This window comes from Cynocephalus volans, chromosome 8 (genome assembly GCF_027409185.1).
Source record: "Cynocephalus volans isolate mCynVol1 chromosome 8, mCynVol1.pri, whole genome shotgun sequence".
In the NCBI taxonomy this organism is placed as follows: Eukaryota; Metazoa; Chordata; class Mammalia; order Dermoptera; family Cynocephalidae; genus Cynocephalus; species Cynocephalus volans.
Window position 1 is genome coordinate 132,367,016 of NC_084467.1, and position 20,386 is coordinate 132,387,401.

Here is a 20,386-nt window from a genome sequence, read left to right on the forward strand (position 1 = left end):
TTCTGTGTTTTATTTCATATAAAAATAGTTTAAATTCATTAAAATGCCAGGATTCATCAAAACTACTCTATTATAGTAAATTACATAGGTACCAAAAATGTCTAAAAGTATATTTTAAAATTAAATCAAATTAAATATAAGGCAATTGTTCAAATGTTGGTACAAATTTGCACAGATAAGACTGGCTTTTACATGGGACCCAAAGCCCTTCCATTCAATATGACCGTGAAAGAAGACTAACATGTTCATTTAAATATGTATAATTATTAAGTGCTGTGGTAGGCGAGTTCTAAAATGGCCTCCAAAGATCCCTACCTCTTAGTATTCATACTCTTGTCTAATTCTCTCTGAGTGTGAACTGAACCAATGATTTCTTTTTAACAAATATAAAACAGCAAAAGTATTAGGATATAACTTCCAAGATTAAGTTACAACTATCTGACTTGTCTTCACCACCCTCTCTTGCTTTCTCACTTGCTCCCTCTGAGGGAAGCCAGCTGCCTTGTAATGAGCTATCCTACAGTGAAGCCAATGTGGCAAGAAATTGGTATCTGTTTCCAACAGCCAGTGAACAAGCTTGGAAGGGTTCCTACCCCAGTTGAACCCTGAGATAACTGCTGCCTTGGCCAACACCTTGATTGCAGCTAGGTGAAAAACCCAGAGCCAAGGCATCCAGCTACTCCACACCAAGATTCCTGACCCAAGATATTAAATATATATCTTAAGCCATCAAGTTTGAGGGTAATTTGTTATACAGCAATAGATAACTACTGTAAATGCCTACTGTGTACCATGTACCTTTCGTTCTCTTAATATTCTAAAGAGTCAGTAGGGAAAAATAAATCAAAACTGAAGGTTAACTGTAGAATTCTAACAGCCCTAAATTATTAGCTAGGTGTGACACTGAAGTAATAATTATGTTAAATCTGAAAAGGATTTAACTTCTTTGATTGGCATATATATCAATGTGTAAAGCAACACTTATCATAACCCTAACTAAAAGTTATAAATGAAATCACAAAGTTAATTTTCAACGTATGAATGTTAATCTTAGGGAAAAAATTCAAATATGGTTAATCTGGTTAATCTGTATTTCACTTGAATAAGTTCAAGTATAAACTATACTACAGGAGATGAAACCTTTAACAACTGTATTTATTTTGAGGATTTAACATGCAAATATGCTTTATTATACAAAAGTATTTCAAAGAGTTCGTGGAAAAATAAAATTAAAAAATAATACAAATCTTTCCATGAACTTTTTGAAATAACCTCATATATGCAAGAGAAAAATATAACCATTCACTTTATTCTGTCTGCACTAAAACATGACGTATTAATCAACTGTATTTTGTAGGCTAAAGCTTATTATTGACTACAAATCACTACAGTACTTGACTCTAATTATGGTAAAATTTCTGAAATTTAACCAGAGTAATAGGTAAATTTTTAAGGTTTGTTAACCTAGTTCCTCAGAGTCACTTGCGTAATTAAAACTGAAATAACTCAAACATGGGGACTGATCAGTTGGTTAGAGCATGGTGCTGATAACACCAAGGTCCAGGGTTCAATTCCTGTACCAGCCAGCCGTCAAAGGAAGAAAAGAAAGACTCAAACATGGACACACTAAAAAAAGCCAAAATGTCATAATGACAGTATAATCATTGCACTCTACAGGCACCAATATCCATAAGCACTTGGAACTAGTATGTTTCTTGGTTAAACTATCTACTATAAGAAAATAGTTTAAAGGGAGAAAAGAAACCATCAAAATCACAAGAATATTAGATTTGAACTAAAGTCAAAAGCTGAGAAGTTCTACAGCACAATTTAACCACAAGTTTAATAACAAAAATACAGAAACACGATACTAGAGTTATGTGATCAAAGGCAGTATCATAGGAGTTACTGAAGGCCATTAGCCACCACTACATCAGAGAAAGGACAAATTAGGATCACCAGGAAGTTACATTGAGAAACAATTCTCCATTCTTTTCTTCTGTACATTTTATGATAGCTTTTGTTCTAAACTACCTTTCCAAGGATGTTTGCAGAGAACAGCCTGGCAAGACAGAAATAGTGACTTCCTCCAGGGCAAAGGGCAGATATGTTTTCTGACCAATATAATAAAAATAGTGTCTCCCTGCAGAAAAAAACTGGACAGGTTTGCTACCAGCCCCCTTTAAAAGACAGGGGTTTCCTAAGCTCAGGGTTCCTTAGCTGTAACACGAACCCACAGTGTGTGCAGCACATTTCCACACTGCCCTCAAAGGACTTGGGGTCAGGCAGAACTGATACAAATATGAAGCTGATGCTGCCAGATGTGCCATGAGTAATAGTCTTTTACCTTCTCTTGTCTTAGGTCTTCTGCCAGCATCTATGAAACTGCGGCAGGCTAACTTGTTAGCTAGCTAATAAGGAAAATAATCTCAAAGCCTTCACAGCTTTTTATAGCCGTAAGCTGTATCCATATCTAACCTGAGACAATTTAAAGTCCAACAATTTGTTGCAAGCATCAGTAGACTTGTAGAGAAGCAGTGATTAACACTAAGAAACCTATGGGGCTAATGAAAACCTTAAATTTTAAGGACACATAATAACTAGCTATTTCATTTAACCCTCATGTATCCTTATGCTTGGACTGTTAATTTCATTAACCCATTTACTAATTCATTATCAAGTACTTTCCTATGTACTGAATCTCATTCTCAATGAGTTCAAAGTCTAAAACAGAAAGAAACATGTAAAACTAATGCAACACCATTTCACACAATCCGTCTAAAATGGTGGGGGTATGTATGAAACATGAAAAATTATCACTTTTCCCAGATAATTTTCCACAGCAAAAAATGTTGAGTGTACATGTTGGACTCATAAATTTATTCCCATATATTATATAATGGTCAGCTTAGCTACTCAAAGTGCGGTCTAAGAACCAAGAGCTTCAACATCACTTGCAGCTTGCTAGATGTGCAGATTGTCAGGCTCCAACACAGGCCCCCTTAATCAGAACTTGCATTTTAACAAGATCCTCAGGTGATTCACATGCATATTGCAGTTTAAGAAGTACTGCACTACCAGATATTTAAACAAATGAATGACTGAACACCACCTGCTCCCCAACCTAAAAAACTCAAGAGACACAAGTAAATCTTAAAGTTATAATGAAGACGTTTCTATTAATAGAGAAATTAAAATCACAATTAACTTGGCAAAAGATAAAGATAAAAAAAAAGTCATAAGCCATATAAAAAATATATAGCTATCAACACTAGTATAATCCAGAAAAATTTAATCTGAACAAAATCAGAAAAAGTTAAAAACAGGACATAATGAAAAATCAAAAGAAGTGGCAATATCATAGTAATATTGTGTCAATGTAATGTTATGGCAATGCACACTTAAGAGTACTTCATCAAAAGAAAAAAATTTCCCATTATTTTATTTTCGAAAAGAATAAAGATAGCCCAGAACACGGCACATTATAGATGGTTATACATTTTTTTTAAATAAGTAAGAAGTACCCAAATTAGACAACTCAAAGTAAAAATATCATAGACCTGAAACAGTTAGAAATTCAAAGAAAAAAAGAGCCTTCGAAATTATTTTAGTGGGGCTGGCCAGTTAGCTCAGTTGGTTAGAGTGCAGGTTATAACACCAAGGTCAAGGGTTCAGATCTCCTTACTGGCCAACTGGCCTCCACACCCCACCCAAAGTTATTTCAGCATGCAACCCAGAGCACAGGATTTTGCCTATTTGATTTTCACACATTTTGCACACGTGTAAAATGACTGAGGAATTTTATAAATGTTAAATTAAAACATCTGGCAATAAAATTGTTGATACAAAATTGTCTTTTAGCTATCCCGCATGACTTAGACTTTCCAGATTCTAAATAGGTAACTATATTTTTACTTGTTTTTCCCCATATATACTTTTACCATGAGAAAAACTGTAACCCTACTTAAGGCTATATTATCTAAACTTTCCTAAGTTTTCCCTTCATGGTGAAGGGTAGGCTGTCATTTGATAATCCTACTTTCTATTCTTTATAGATTTGAGGTAAGTCATTGCAGTCAATCTTATTGAAACTTTTCAGGACATCTCCAGAAAAGGATTTTTAAAATGTCAAGTTGTAAAGGTAAAAACAGTTAAAATATCAAAGCTTAGGAAACTTCTTTAATATTCAAATGTTTTAAAATATATATATATTAGCCTAAAATGCTTTTATAACATGGGAACAGCCAACAACAATAAAAGAAACATCACGTAAAGCAGACAAAATAATATACCTCTCTTTTATTTCTTCTTGCAACCTTGAGGAATTCCATAAGGATCTGTAGTTGGGCTGCATGTGATTCCTACAACAGAAAATTATAGTTGCTCTTTTAAAAAATATAACTTTGAGTTCAAAGTTTTCTTTAACACCACATTATAACTAGTATGAAGCACCTTTATACATCCATTTATGTTAGTCTATTACTTCTATTAATCAGTTTTCCCATTTGTTAGTTGGCACTTCTAAAAGCAAGCAATTTTCCATGAAACTAAGATTAATCTTAAAAAACATGTGTTCTAAATTACATTCCTTACCTACTATGCTGAAAATTGTATGGGGAATAGCAATTCTGTTATCTGACTCACAGAAATCTCTTCCCCAACAAAACAATTAAAACATCAAGACAAAAATCATAGTGGAACTTGTTTCTAGATACTAAAATCACTTTCCCATAAGATCCTCATTTGCAGTGGTAAGTGTAATAAACACAGAGAAATCCATACCTTTCACAAGTCAAATCTACTCATGCAGATGTGAGAATTATGTGGAGTATACTAACATTTATAAAGCAAATGTATTTCACAGGGCCTAGTTTCCAAAGCCCTGTAGTTTCAGATATAACCTAACTTTTAAAATTTCATATAGAAAGGGCTGGCCCGTGGCTCACTCGGGAGAGTGCGGTGCTGATAACACCAAGGCCACAGGTTCGGATCCTATATGGGGATGGCCGGTTGGCTCACTGGCCAAGCATGGTGCTGACAACACCAAGCCAAGGGTTGAGATCCCTTATCAGTCATCTTTAAAAAAAATAAAATAAATATAAATAGATAGATAGATAGATAGATAGATAGATAGATAGATAGATAGATAGATAAATAAAATTACATATAGAAATGTTAAGCTTGCAAAAGACAGGAAACTTTCCCAGGCTAAAGTCTCTGTTGTAGATAAAGAATTGTAACACAGCAAAATTGCTGGCTCAAGGACAGATGTCCTTGGAGCAGGCTAACCTACTGATTGATATGTTAAGAAAGTTGCTTTATTGTTACGTAAAAATACTGAGGAAACTGCTGTAGGAAAAGACAGTATTTACTAAGAACAAGTTTTTGTTGGTGGATCAGCTTAACCTTTTGCAAACTGCATTATGGAATGTCACTTTGTTATTTCACTGATGTTACCAGCCTCTATTATTAAACTATACTTAGCCATAACTCCACCTATGGTCTTTTTCTGTAACTTTCTGGCCTGGAGAATAAACACTGAGAAAGAACACCAGTCTGGTGTTAATTTCCTGAGGAATAATGCCTCTCTCTATAGGGTTCCTGGAAATTAACCCCTTCGGAGTTTCTCACTGCTCAGAAGAAATGGGCTTTGAGTAATCCTTTGAGTCTCTGTCACCCAGTGGGAGAGAGGTGACAAAGAGAGTGCAACAGAATTAATATACTTCTGTAGAAGGTTTCAGTCAAAAACATTTGAAAACAAAATATTTTAATATAATCAAGTGGAGGTTAAGGAGGGGGAAAAGTAACCCAAATCGGTAACTGAAACAAACGTGAAAGAGATAAATGATAATTATGAGCCTTGACATTTTCTGGGTATCAAAACATAAAAATACAAGTATGTACCTTTACTATTAAAATTCACAGGAAGAACCAAGGAATTCCAGATGAATTTGATAAATATACATAAAAATAATATCAAAAGCTAAAAACAAAATAACAATAAGAGATGGTTTGTGAACAAATATAATGCTTATTTTTCTTATATATTTAATTGAAAGGGAAAATAAAAAAGCTTAGTGGAGCAATTCCAAAACAAACAAAAATAAATGAATAAGAAAGATTAATAAAACTTTCATTTACCAGGCTAAGCAACATTATTATCTGGGGCATTTGTTAAAATAGACACTGGCAGACTTTAGAAATTCTGATTCTATTACTCTAGAAAAGGTTCCAGGAATCTATGTTTAACAAGTGCACAGATGATAAGAATAAGGCAATCAAAATTTGAAGAACCACTAAGATATGACACATACTACAAAACAACAAAGCCACCTTACACCCACTCTGAGAGTGTATCCCTTTGGAGAGAGAAAAAGAATCTTTGCATTAAAAACTCCATTCTCATCTACTTTGCCTTTTATCCTTTTAAGTCAAGGCAAATAAGGAAATATGAAGATAAATATGAACTGACAATCAAAACAGGATATTCCCATTTAAAAACACAACTGAATTAATATGTTTTACAATCGAATAAATTTGGGAGACATGGTATCACGAAGATTGAAATTTTTCTGGCATATCAAACCAGCTTTAATTGGACCTTAGACCCATTTTTGAAAAGTGAGTTAAACTGTCACACAGAACAAACTCACAAGGGGTCTGTGTTCCAACAGTGATGACAAAGCATCCCAGATCCTCGGCATGTTTCTTGGGACTTCTCTACACTGATTATCTGTAACTGTCCACATATTATTTGTCTAGAGAGCAAAGACCATATTTTTACACAAATATGGTCATTTGCAAAGGAAGTGTACAAACTATCTTCAAAATAGTCTGAATACTACATTTCAGTCTATCAGCTAGAACATGTAAATAGAACATGCAATTGATTTGTAGGAAGGGACAGGGGGAAGCCTCATGGTCAAAGAGAAAAACGGGACCAACTGTATACACTAGGAATTCAGTACATGGCACCTTCTTCTGCAGATTAATCTTCTTTAAAGGAATAACTACACTAAAGGAGATAAACGGCAAATTTATGAAACTGTAATTTCATATGTAAATATGAAAGAAAATTATATAGAAGAGATAGTGGAGGAGTAAAAAGAGAATCTTAAAAATGGGAAAAGCATAGCCAATTACATCAAAATAATGCCTAGCCATATAATGTTTTGTTAGAACAGTCTCAGAAATTACACATGAAAGTAATCTCCTTAAGTCATTTAACCCACTACTAAAAATAGGAGTTCAAGAAGTTAATTCTCTGAACATTTCTTACAATTGTCAAAATTTCCAAAAGAGATCATTTAGCCCAATTCTCTTATTTTCAGATAAGGAAACTGGAGTAAGAAAGAGTAAAAAGAAACATATTTAGAAGAAAAAAGAAACATACATATTTAGAAACTAAGTCCCACTCTCAGTATACTCTTTGCAATATAGCAAGTTTTTGTCATGTTTGTCCCATCCAGTTCACAGTCAATTGTTTCACGAGAGTCCATGTCTGCCATCTGAAATGGAATTTGCTTCAAATTTTTATGAAACAGTGGTTTTCTATATTTTCCTATCATTTTCTGCAATTAAGTTTTGATTTTATTCTAGAAATCAGAAAAAAAAATTTATTTTTATTGTGGAAATAGAAGCAACTGCCTGATCAGAGCCTAATACAATTAATCATACATTTAACTCTTCTTGTTCTAATTCTATGCTTTAGTATCCTTTTGATATATGGCATGTTAGATAGCTTCCCAAGTGGGAGAAAATGCACTAGTCAGACCTACATAAACATCTAATGTACTCTTTAATTTTACTCTAAATGAGTAACTTGGTCCTTATGAATTTAGTTACCATGAGTTCATCTTCTCAAGTAAAGTCTATAGCAGTCTCTCAACAGGAGAACAATGGGCATTTTTTTTTTTTAAAGATGACCTGTAAGGGGATCTTAACCCTTGACTGGTGTTGTTAGCACCACGCTCTCCCAAGTGAGTTAACTGGCCATCCCTATATAGGAATCCAAACCTGTGGCCTTGGTGTTATCAGCACCACACTCTCCCAAGTGAGCCATGGGCCAGCCCTGAACAATGGGCATTTTAAGTGAAGAAATGGAGGAGACTTTCCAAGGAGAATGATATAGGCATGTTATTTAGAAAAACAAAAGTAAATAAAAACAATTAAAAATTGAAAAAATTGTTTCAAGGGAGTTGATAAAAGAGATAGGAAATGATACAACTAGAGACTGTTGATTTTTGCTATAAACCTTGTTAATGTTTGACATTATAAATCAGGAGTATTTTATAAACCTTGTTAATGTTTGACATTATAAATCAGGAGTATTTATTAACTTGGATTTTTATTTAAAGAGAGGAGAAAGGAAGGGTAAGGAAAAGCAAGAGAGAGAGAGGAGGAAAAAGAAAAGAACTTTCCTGGTGTGGTGATAAGAAATCAAGAGTTCTAAGATTCTAACCTAAAAACCCTATATAATTTTGTGAGTGCTTCACCTACTTGGCTTCAAATTCCCTCTCAGTAAAATGAGCAGGGAGCATTTCACAAACAAGTCATTTTGCAATACCTTACAGAAGACACTACTATTATTTAGGTGATTTTTTTTTTCTGTATCAATGCATTTTTTTCCTTAAATCCACTGTCGAAAGAAAATTTCTAAAGGATATTCACTTCTGCTTGTATAATTGACAACAGCCTTCAAATACACCTGAGAATGCATGAAGATCTTCCAAAGTATACGTGGACCAGATGTTTTAGGAAATTCTCAAATCCTCAACCTTCCATATTTCTCTTTCCTAAAACCGATCTGCTCACCAGACTTCACTTCAGTTCTCAATTCCAGTCTCTTCTTTCAAAATTTCTGTTCTCACATTTTACAAGGGTACAGGTTGGCGGGGGGGGGGGGGGGGGGGTAAGGAGAGAAGATTATCTTTTTCCCACCTACAAGTTTACCTTGATGCATGGCCCTGGTGAATAAAAGTCTCTAGAACAACAAAACAAGGTAATATAAAATAGTGCTGTTTGGAAAAGTGAATGACTAGATAATAATATAGACTAGATAATAAATCCCTTTAAAAGTCAGGTAGTTCCCAATTCATTGCACTGAACAGTATAGAGGATATGAAACTAAAAGATGACAGTACTGGGAGGAAAACTGAAAAATCCACAGTCATACTAGTAAATCAATATACTTCTCTCCACAATAAATAGGTTTTTATTTTCAAATAATATTAATAGAAATTTTTTAAATACAAAGAAGATACAAACACCCAATTAAGACATTAGATATAAAGAACGTAAATGAACCCTTGAAACACGTGTGTTTCAAAGCATGGGGGATATATATAAAAAGTATCAATACTTCATAGAACGAGTGACTAATATCTGGAAAAACTGTATCAAAGAGACATACCACCCTTTCATAATATGAAATATTTAAAAAGAAAAACTCAGTGACTGATCCTTTTCAGATTAAAATGCAAAAGGATGCTCCCACAGTAACAAAAAAGGGGATAAATTAAAAAGATATACTATTCTTTTAAGCCAGTGAACTTTAAACTAACTCAATTAACAACTGAGCCCCAGCTCAGCTAAATTCCTGAGTTAGATGAAAGAGATCAGTCTCTCATCCTCACTCCCTGACCAAGGAAAAGGCAAGACTATTCAGGAAGAATATATTAACTACGTTAGTGTCTATACCACTCTTGAATATAGAATATCCAGGATACAATAAAAAAAACTTTCAAGACATGCAAATAAGCAAAAAAATCAAGAGAAAAAACAGGTAACAGAAGGAAACACACAGGTGATCTAGATGCTGGAATAAGCAACAAAGGACATTAAAATATTACTGTAAAGTGTTAAAGAACTGAGAGGAAAACTGGACAAAATTAGTAAAAATATAGAGAAGTACAGAAAAGAAACCAAAGGAACAAATGTAAATCCTAGAAATGAAAAACACAACTGAAATTTTTTAAAAAATTTTTAAAAACTGGATGAGGGTAGTAGCAGACTGCACACAGCAGAGGAAGTAAAGAGTGAATTCAAACACAGTTCAATATAAATTATTTAAACTGATAGAGAGAAAAAAATGAAAAATAAGAACAGAGTATCAGAAATATGTGGGAAAATATGAAACATTATAACAACTTATCACTGGAAACCTAGAGGGAAAGGAAAAAAAGTATAGGTCTGAAAAACGGTTCACAATGTTCAAAAAATAGATCCATGTTCAAAAAATAGATCCTCCTGTTCCACGAAAACCAAGCAGGATAAATATAAAGAAAATGAAACACAGGAATATCCTAGTCAAACTGCTAAAAATCAATGTCAAAAAGAAAATCTTGACTGCTGATTTCATCAGAAACAAAGGAAGCAAAAAGATAATTAAAATATCTTTAAAGTGTTAAATGGGGGTGAGGAGAACAACCAACCCTAGGATTCTATACAAAGCAAAACAATCTGCTTTGCAAGAAATAGTAAAGAAAATTATACAGATCTAGGGAAATGAACCAGATAAAAAACCCAGATCTGCAAGAAAAAATAATGAGCATCTGAAAAGGTAAAATTTGGTAAATAAAAGAAAGAAGCTGGTTTTTTTCTATCACATCTTCAAAAGACTACAGATTTACTGTGGTTCAACTTATGACTTTTTTGACTTTATGACGGGTTTATCAGGGTATTAAATGCATTTTTGACTTAAGGTATTTTCAACTGTTTATCAGGGTATTAAGTGCATTGTCAACTTAGGATATTTTTGACTTATGATGGATTTATCATTACCCAACCCACTGTAAGGCAAGTAGCATCTGTATTAACTGTTTAAAGCAAAAATAATAATGTTTGGTGGGGTTTACAACACAGTTTGAACCAAAAATGCAGGAGTTCGGTAAACTGAGTTGTTGTAAACTTTTACATTTTCCTACAGTACAGTATATATTCAAGATTGACTGCAAATATTTTGTCCTTCAAGTGGCATACCATAACTTAAGGTTGACTGGAAAAAAAGATCATTTTGTAATCTTTAAAGAAACCACTAACATTACAACAAAAAGAAGTATGCAGAAAATAGAGATGATAAAGTGGAGTACTAAAATGGAATACTGAAAACTCAATTTCTAAAGATGGCAATAAAAGAGAAATAGGGAGGAACAGATAGAAGAAATGGAAAACAAATACCATGGTATAGACTCAATCACAATCATATCAGTAATTATATTAAATTTAAATGGACAGAAGCACATGAATTTAATGAGTTTATTATTATCAGATTGTGTTTAAAAAAAAGAGTAAAAAAAGACCTATATTCTGGCAAGACACACACTTTATAACATAAGGTCAATGACAGAATGAAAGTAAAGAGATGAAGAAGGATATACCATGGAAGCATTGATTATAAGTAAGGTACTGTATCTATATCAGTATCAGACAAAGTAGTCTTCAAAATAAAGAATATTTCCAGCAATGAACATATACATTTCATAATGATAAAGGGGATGATTTATCCAAAACACATAACAATCCTAAACATGTATGCACCTAATAACAAAACTTCAAAATAAATTAAACAAAAATTTCAGGAAAAAAAGAAAAATAGCAATCACAATTATAATTTTAACATACCTCATCAGTAATTGATAGGGCAAAGAAAACAAAAGACTTGAATAACATTAGCCAACCCTACATAATCAATATTTATAAAACACTACAATAAATACCATATTGTTTTCAAATGCAAGTGCAACATTTAACAAAGCACTCTATGCTGAGCTATAATGAAAATCACAATCAATTTCAAAGGACTAAAAGCATACAAATTGAGCTCCTGTTTCTGGCTAAAAAGGAGTAAGAGTGACTAGATTTATAATCCTATTGAATAACAAAACACAAGTCCAACTACACAAAACAATGAGTTTCGACAAAGGACCAGAAATATTACATGTTCCTGGCAGTCACAGTGGAAAACCTTGTAATACACAGGCATCAGATAGAATACTCAGGCAAATGTGTGTATACAAAAAGCTGCTCTGGTCTCGCCTAACAAAGCTTAAAAACAAGTTTCAAGAGATTCACACTGGTTCTAAGTGACTTTACCTGTCAGAACAAAGCTCAGGAATGTATAAAGGAATATATAGAAATACTCAGCACGGAACAAGGTAAAATTTACCATTTCTGGCATCCAATAAAGAAACTAATAAGCATGCTAAGTAGCAGCAAAATACATAATAAGGAGAAAAGCCAATTTGTAAAAATATAGAAATTACACAGATAATGGAATTAGTAGTTAAAGATGTTAAAAGAGTTATAATAACTAAATATGTTCTAGAAAGTAGAGAAAAGGCAGAACAGATAAGCGACCTTGAAATAGCAATAGGAACTATCCAAAATGAACTAGACAGATGAAAAAGATTGAACACAAATGAAAAAAACTGTTCACCAGTGACCTGTGGAAAAACTTCAACCAGCCTAACAGATGTGTAATTGAAGTTCCCAAAGTAGAAGAGGGGACAGAAAAATACTTAAATAATGGCTGAAAATTTTCTAAATCTGATGGAAACTATAAACCCACAGATTCAAGAACTACAAAGGGGCCGGCCCCATGGCTCACTCAGGAGAGTGCGGTGCTGATAGCACCAAGGCCGCAGGTTCGGATCCTATATACGGATGGCTGGTGCGCTCACTGGTTGAGCGTGGTGCAGACGACACTGAGCCAAGGGTTGCAATCCCCTTCCTGCTCAAAAAAAAAAGAAGTACAAACAACTCCAAAGACAAGAAACATGGTGGGGCAAGGTGGGGGGTGGGGGGACCCTGGGGGACCCTACAGCAATGCATATCATAATCAAAATACTTAAAATCAAAAAAAGAATATCTTAAACTGGGCGAAACATATTACATTCAGAGGACAAGAGGTAACAATGACAGCAGACATCTCACCTGGTTCAATGCAAGCCAGAAAACAGTGAAGCAACACCTTTTAAAAAGTCAACCTAGAATTCTATATTCATAGAAACTATCAAGTTTATCAAGTTTTAATTTCACAAAAGTGAAATTAAAGACTCTGTCAGACATAGAAGAAATAATTCATCACCAGCAGATCTACACTAAAGAAATGATAAAGAATGTCCTTCAGACAGAAAGAAAATGATAACAGATGGAAATCTAATCTACATAAAAGATAAGTGCACCAGAAATGATAAATGGGTAAATATGACTTTCAAAAAACTCCATAAAACATAATTTACTGTTTAAATCACAGTTAATAACAATTGTATTGTGGAATTTATAACATATGTAGAAGAAACATATATGACAAAAAATTGTACAATAGCCAGGAGGGAGGAAATGGAAGCATACTGCTGTTATAACAGTCTTAAAATACAGATGAAGTAGCATACTATTATTTGAAGGTAGAATGTGGTAACAATTATATTAAAAATATGAAAGCAACCACTAAAAAACAAAAAGTTATAACTGATAAGTCAACAAAGCAGATAAAATGAAACCATCTAAAATCCTGTAAATTATGCTCTCTGACCACAATGCAATTCAAGTAGAATTCAATTACCAAAATATGTATTGGGCAAAATAACACTATCCAAAATACACTCTCAAACACAGAAACACATACACACACACTTCTTACAAATCAAAAAGAAAAAAGACAATCCGTTAGGAAAATGGACGTAGGATATGAATAGGTAATTCAGCAAATAGGAAACCAAGACGGCCAAATGAAGAAATTCTCAACTTCACTAGTAATCCCAGAAATGTAAAAAGAAATAAACAAACACATAAACACACACACACACACAAACAATAGCATTTGATACCTAACAGATTGGCAGAAACTAAAAGAGAAAACACCAAAAAACAAAGAGAGAGAGAGAGAAAATACCAAGTGTTTACATGGTACAAACACACAGAAGACAACTTGTCAATATCTAATATTTAATAAGGTTAAAATGTGCACACACCCTATGATCAGCAATTCCACTCCTGAAAAAAATCCTAGGTATATACATGCAAGCACAATGAGACATGTATGACCAAATGCAGTACTGACACTTATAACTAAAAACTGAGAAGAACCTAAATGTCCATCAACAGACTAATAGATATGTTCCTGCAAAGGATTACTATAGAGCAGTTAAAATAAACTAGGTCTATATTCATCAACATGAACCTCAAAAAGCAGACAAAGAGGTATATGTCAAAAAGATAACTACAGGGCCAGCCTGTGGCTCACTCGGGAGAGTGCGGTGCTGATAACACCAAAGCCACGCATTCGGATCCTATATGGGGATGACTGGTTAACTCACTGGCTGAGCGTGGTGCTGACAACACCAAGCCAAGGGTTGAGATCCCCTTACCAGTCATCTTAAAAAAAAAAAAAAAAAAAAAAGGATAACTACAGTATGAAATCCTTTATGTAAATTTCTGACTTATACAAACAATACTTTATATGGTTGTAGATATTAATATGTATGTTTTTCTTAATGCATATACATGCTTAAGAAGGATTCTTGCCTACTTTTTATGGTGGTTACTCTAGGAAAAAGAAATGAGATGAGAGGGCTTTAAGGAAAAATATACTTAATTCTCAAAAGTCAGATCTAAGACATGGCAAAGTGTTAACATGTATTAAAACTGAGGAATATGTCAGAGTCTCATATTGTTTTCTGTACTTTTCTGTATGTTGGAAATATTCATCAAGTTAAATAACAACAAAAAGTAAAATAAAAAATAATAATGTAAAAAAAGCTATAAAATCTATGACAGGAACTTTGCTTCTGAGCTGGCTCTCTCTTCAGAGAGTAATAGAAAAGGACATGTGATCTAAAACTAAGATAATCGTACTGCTGCAATTCTAAGACAAAAAGTCAAAAAAACCCCAAAGACTAATGCTGGCACATTAAAAGGTAGGAAGGAGGTTAATAGTTCTCACATTCAGTGTGTAATTATCTATTTTCAGTCTACCCCCCTATATCCCTTTAAGCATGCCTGTTGTACAACAGTCCAGAGAATCTCTCTTTTACCACTTGGTGGGGGTGGGGATAAAAAATTCTAGGTTTCTCCTATGGTAGAAAAGGGATAATCATTAGCTGGAAGGGATCAAGATTCCAACTACTTCTTAAACAGACTCTCAACCACCCAGCCTGTTTTTAGCCTTTACTTTATGAGGTATCTGATGCTCCCAATTCCAGAGCCTTTGCTCCACAATATAAACAGGGTTAGTTCTTAGCTTTCCCGCCACTGCTGGGTTACTATTCAGTTTTCTCAGACCTGCTAATCTATTACCTTTCATCTATTTGCTGTCTAGCTTACAATATATTCCTGCCATTGTCTCTTCTCCCAATTTCTTTGACTCTCTAAAATCCATTTACTGCCATTTTCATAGTTACAAAAGGGAGCAAGGTAACTTCATATGTTCAATCTATAACGAAGAAGTCTCTTTATATCATTTATCACTATGTGAAAATATTTACTTACTTGATTTAGTTTACCTACACACACACACACACACACACACACACACACACACACACACACACACACACAGCAGAACCCTATCTTATTAAAAACCATAGTTAAAACCATAGGAGAAATTCCCCCCATGCCTGATACACCATGGGAGATACTCATTTTAGCTGACTCGACCTCACATACTCCTTTCTCCTACAGAAAGATTCCCATCCTATTCTCAGTGGGATCCATATCCAAGCTAAGTTAATCAGAATATATCCAGAATTTTCTAAACTGAGGTTAGAAAGGAAAACCTCTTTTCTTCTTTTACCAAAAAACATTAAATATAAATGAAGAGCTGCAGATGGCCACATTATCCACCATGTGATAAAAATCTGTGAGAAAAAGAAAATCAGAGCTGTCCCAACAATATATGCACAAGATGCACAAAAGAAAACTCTCAACATTTAAGTCCCTGATCTCATTTACTTGTAGTCCCCCAGAGAAGCCATGGTTCTAATCTTCTCAAGTTTTTCTTGCTCAGTTCTTCCTTTTCATATGTGTGAGCTACTCACTCCCTTACTGTCTCAATAAATACCCCCTTTATGTTTAAGCTAGGTCAGGGTAGGTATTTGCTTATGCTGAGGTATGTGTTGTTTATAATAGTTCATAATTCCTAAAACATGCAATTTCACATTTTATATTTTTTACATTTATTTACATTTCATGTAATGAAACAAGTTATACTGGGATACAGTACACATCTCTTACAATGCTCTTAATTAAGCCACAGACCACTGCTGCTACCAATGGACATTTGTTAAAAGGATTTTATGTAGAAAAAAATAATCTCTGTTTTCTCCTCCAAATCTCATGTGTGAAGAGGAGAAGATATGACAAGGAGAATATTCATTAGAAGAAAGATGACCAATATAACTGTTTCCTATTAAAATAAAATTTTACTTCCTCATGATCTTTAACACTCAGCTTTTGTTAATACAAACTGGCCACTGCAAATAAGTTATATTATAAGGAATTTGTTCTGTCATTTACCTGAAAAGGGGGAATCTGCAGAAGTGACACTTTGCAGATGTTTCTAGCCAATTAAAAAAGGATGAATTAGTGACACAACCGTTATTTTTAAGCATTTCTAGGTCTTTTTCATTGCATTAAAAAATTACCATTTAAAACAAGTTCTTTTTAAGTTCAGCTACCACTTACTGCTTCCAGCTGTTTCTTCTTTTGCACTAGTAACTCCAACATGAGGTTGACATTTGCCAAATCGAGGTTATCTTGGTCAGTTCCCAACAAATCTTGAAATATTTGCCACCTATGGCCATTCTAAAAATGAAGAAAAGAAGAAACACAATAACTTCCTAAGAATATTGTTTCGGAGACTCTAAAAAAAATGTTTAACTGCTAGAACTTTCCAACGTGGTTATTAACATAGATATCAAAAATGTATTACAATGTTCCAACCTACTCCTTCCCAGCTAGTGACTCTCCACTGCCTTCTACTCATAATTTAAACACCTTTCTCCTTTAGATAAATATAAGTAACAGATGTAAGAGGCACATTCAAGATAAGTCAGAACTTCTAAAGGTAATTTTCCTTCAAAATAAGTGACCGGATATTAATTACTAGTCTAGCCATATTTACAAATTTTCATATGGTAAAGAATGTAAGCTCACTTGCCTCAATAATTTGGGGTTAATTTTTTAAAATTGAGAATCTTTAAACAGTTTTTTCAAAATACCTAAAATTTTTTTCATCTTTCCTTATAATCCTTCAAATGCCATGTATTACAAGCTAACTCTGTCTCAATACGATCCCACCAGACCTTTCAAAAGATAGTCACTCTAGTAAAGTATTATAGACAATGCAGTTAAGAATGTTATTTCTTTGAAAAGAACAATCTTAAACAAATCTCCTTTAAGAAAAATCTATAATATACTAAGTATTAACATCTAATTAATATTAAATCAGTAAAAACAAAATGAAAATAGTAATAAGAGTTGAAACATACGGTGCTACTCACTGAGTGGTCCAATTTGAACCTCTTTTCCTCAAATCTTTGCTTCTGTTTGAGAATGAGCTCATTCACTGAAAGCAGAAATAAAACAAAAAGCACACGTAATTTGTATTTTTGTTAAATGTATCATCTTATTGTTCTGTTTAGATGGATTCTATTTTAACTTTAAGAAAGTCCTAAAATTAAAAAAATGCTAAACAGAAAATGTTAGCCTTTCATTTTATCTCAAATTAGAAAAGTTTTGCTGCAGCTACTACTACTACTATTACTACAGAAGAATTCTTCAGAATATGTACTTTCTCTTACATGTTTGCAATGATGACACTATTGGTACGTGGGGAAGAGACATGTCTTCAATGTGTGAGACCGTCCCGTGCCCCACATGGTAACCGGCATAGGTAACTGAGTATCTACTATGAGATAAGCACTAATGATTTTATTTGTTCTTCTTTTTTGTTTGTAACTTTTCTATAAACATCACGGAAGATACTATCATTTACCTATCCAAAATCCATCCTACCCTTTTTCTTGATAACATGATTTTTTTTCCACGTGTCAGACTGCAATATAACTTTCAGAAAGGCTAGATTCTTCTCCAACCCCACACTATGATTGTTGATTAACTTAAACCAATCTAGCCATTCATACCCTTGCCAGTGATTGATGAGGGGTTAAGTATGCAACCCAGTTTTGACCAATGATAGGTGTGCTGTCTTTCAGAAAGAAAAGGATAAGAGAAAAACAAGTTCTTTCCCTGCCTTCATGAGGAAATGATATCTGGAACTGCTTAGAGCCATCTTGCCATCTTGAGAGCAACTAACCAAAGGACCAAGGCATATGCTGGGAATGAAAGAAAAGAAAGATGAAAAGAACTTGATGATATCACTGAATCACTGAATTAACTAGCTCTGGAAAATCTTTTCCTGTGAATCTACACATCTTCTGTAATGTTTACGTCATTTTTAATTGTATTTCTCTGCTTTTTGTTGTTTTGTTTTTATAGCCAACACATACTAAGTGATACAAAAAACTGATAAAGAAAAGGGATATTAAGCACTAGGCTAGGTAGGCACTAAACTTTGTAGACATTATCTTAGAGGTTATTTTCCCTACTTAAGATAAGGAAATATGAGGACAGAAAGCTTAAGTTACTTATTCACAGTGACATATAGAACAAGACAGAATTGGGGTACTAATGATAATTTCCACTATAATAATTGTCTAATAATTTCCGCTATACCACAATGCAACCATAAATATTTTCGAAAAAACACTATTCCAAGACCTCAAGCAAGTCAGACAAGCAAGATACATATGATGCAGTAGTTGTAACATAATGTGATAATCAGTACTATCTCTAAAACAGATTTAGAAAGTACACAGGCCAGGGATCAATCAAAATGTTAACAAGGAGGTTTCACACAAGAAGACGACATTAGAATCTTGTCACCTCCACAAGAAGGTGACATTAGAATTGGGCTATAAGAGGCACAAAGGGACTCATGAAGCAGAAAGAGGAACAGAAAAGAACTGAGAGAGTAAGTGAGTGTGTGTGTGTGTGTGTGTGTGTGTGTAGCAAAGTCATAAAACTACTGGAGATAAGATGATTTAAAATCGATATAGCTGAAACACAGGGTCAGAGTGATTTTTGGAATGATTAATAGGGGCTAAGAACTAAGGCTGAAGATGTAGGCAGATTGGAGCCTGGTCTGTATGAGCCTGAACAGCCTGAACTATATGTTCCTCACTAGCAAAGTTATTATTGTAATCCAAAGAAGATAAAGGAGAGAGCTTGAAATAATGCAGTGGGAATAAAGAGGAGTAAGTGAAAAAGAGTTTAATGTTTCAGTTACAGAATTAAGCATTTGAATGAGAATTGTGACTATCAAATAACTGTAATACTTTGCATGCATATACCACATCCATTTTACCAAGGAATCTCATATACCATTGTATTTGATTCTCACCAACAATACAGAGAACAATCAAGGTTTTAAAGACTACAGAATTAAATTGCAAAACTTATAAAGACATTTAAATTCTATATTTACCAAACTAAAGTTTTTATTACTGTATCAGATTTTTCACTTAGCTACCTGAAAAAATGCTTATTTTATCTCCTTTAAAAACTATATCCTATGATGAACAGTGGTTACCCCTACGGAATAAAAGTTTGGTTTTTTTTTTAAGTATACTTTGCTTACATTGTTTCTTCATCAAAGAGTATTTTATTACTTTTGTACTTTAAATGTTTAACAACCAAAGAAAAACCACCCAACATCATCTCTTAAAATGCAAGGTATGGACTCAACCTTCAAATATCAAAACATCGAAGTCATCAAAATCACATACTTATAGGGAAAATCCTTTCAAAACTATGCCATAACTCATAAGAAAAGCAAAATGCTGAATTCCATTCTGTAATTTACAAATTTAAAATTTAAAAGCAATGTTTTGCTATCAGCAAAAGACACCAACTAACTTCCTTTTTATACCACAGACTGAAGCATTTGATGACTCAATCTCTTGTCTTATTCACCAATATACAGTCCCTGCACACAGTAGGCACTCAGTGTTTGCTGAATAAATAAATTAAACCTTGATGACATGTTCTCGGATTTCAAATCTGACATGTCACTTTTTAGCTAACACTTTCATATTTCTAATCAAGATAAGCATTTACTTGAAACTATAATCAGTTACCAGAATTGAAATTTAAACCTGAAGAATAGCTTATACATTTGTGAATATAAATTAAATTAAAACCTTATAATATACATAGTACTAAAAACAAACATTTCTTAGTACTAAGAAAACGCATTTCTGCAAGATAACAGAGAAAAGCATAGATTCTTGAGCTAGACTACGTAAGACCAAATCCCAATTCCACC

At 33.6% G+C, this 20,386-nt stretch overlaps 1 protein-coding gene across 3 annotated transcripts in view; it reads right to left on the reverse strand.

Moving 5' to 3' along the window:
- COP1 (COP1 E3 ubiquitin ligase) overlaps positions 1–20,386 on the reverse strand; it is a 277,815-nt gene that overhangs the window by 201,169 nt on the left and 56,260 nt on the right. For 2 of the 3 annotated variants that reach the window (XM_063104897.1, XM_063104899.1), the window contains exons 4-6: positions 17,490–17,566; positions 16,684–16,803; positions 4,293–4,361 (exon numbers count right to left, since the gene is read on the reverse strand). In XM_063104897.1, coding sequence (XP_062960967.1) covers positions 4,293–4,361; positions 16,684–16,803; positions 17,490–17,566 — 266 coding nt within the window. The remainder of the gene's footprint in view (positions 1–4,292; positions 4,362–16,683; positions 16,804–17,489; positions 17,567–20,386) is intronic. The other variant, XM_063104898.1, reaches the window with a different exon arrangement.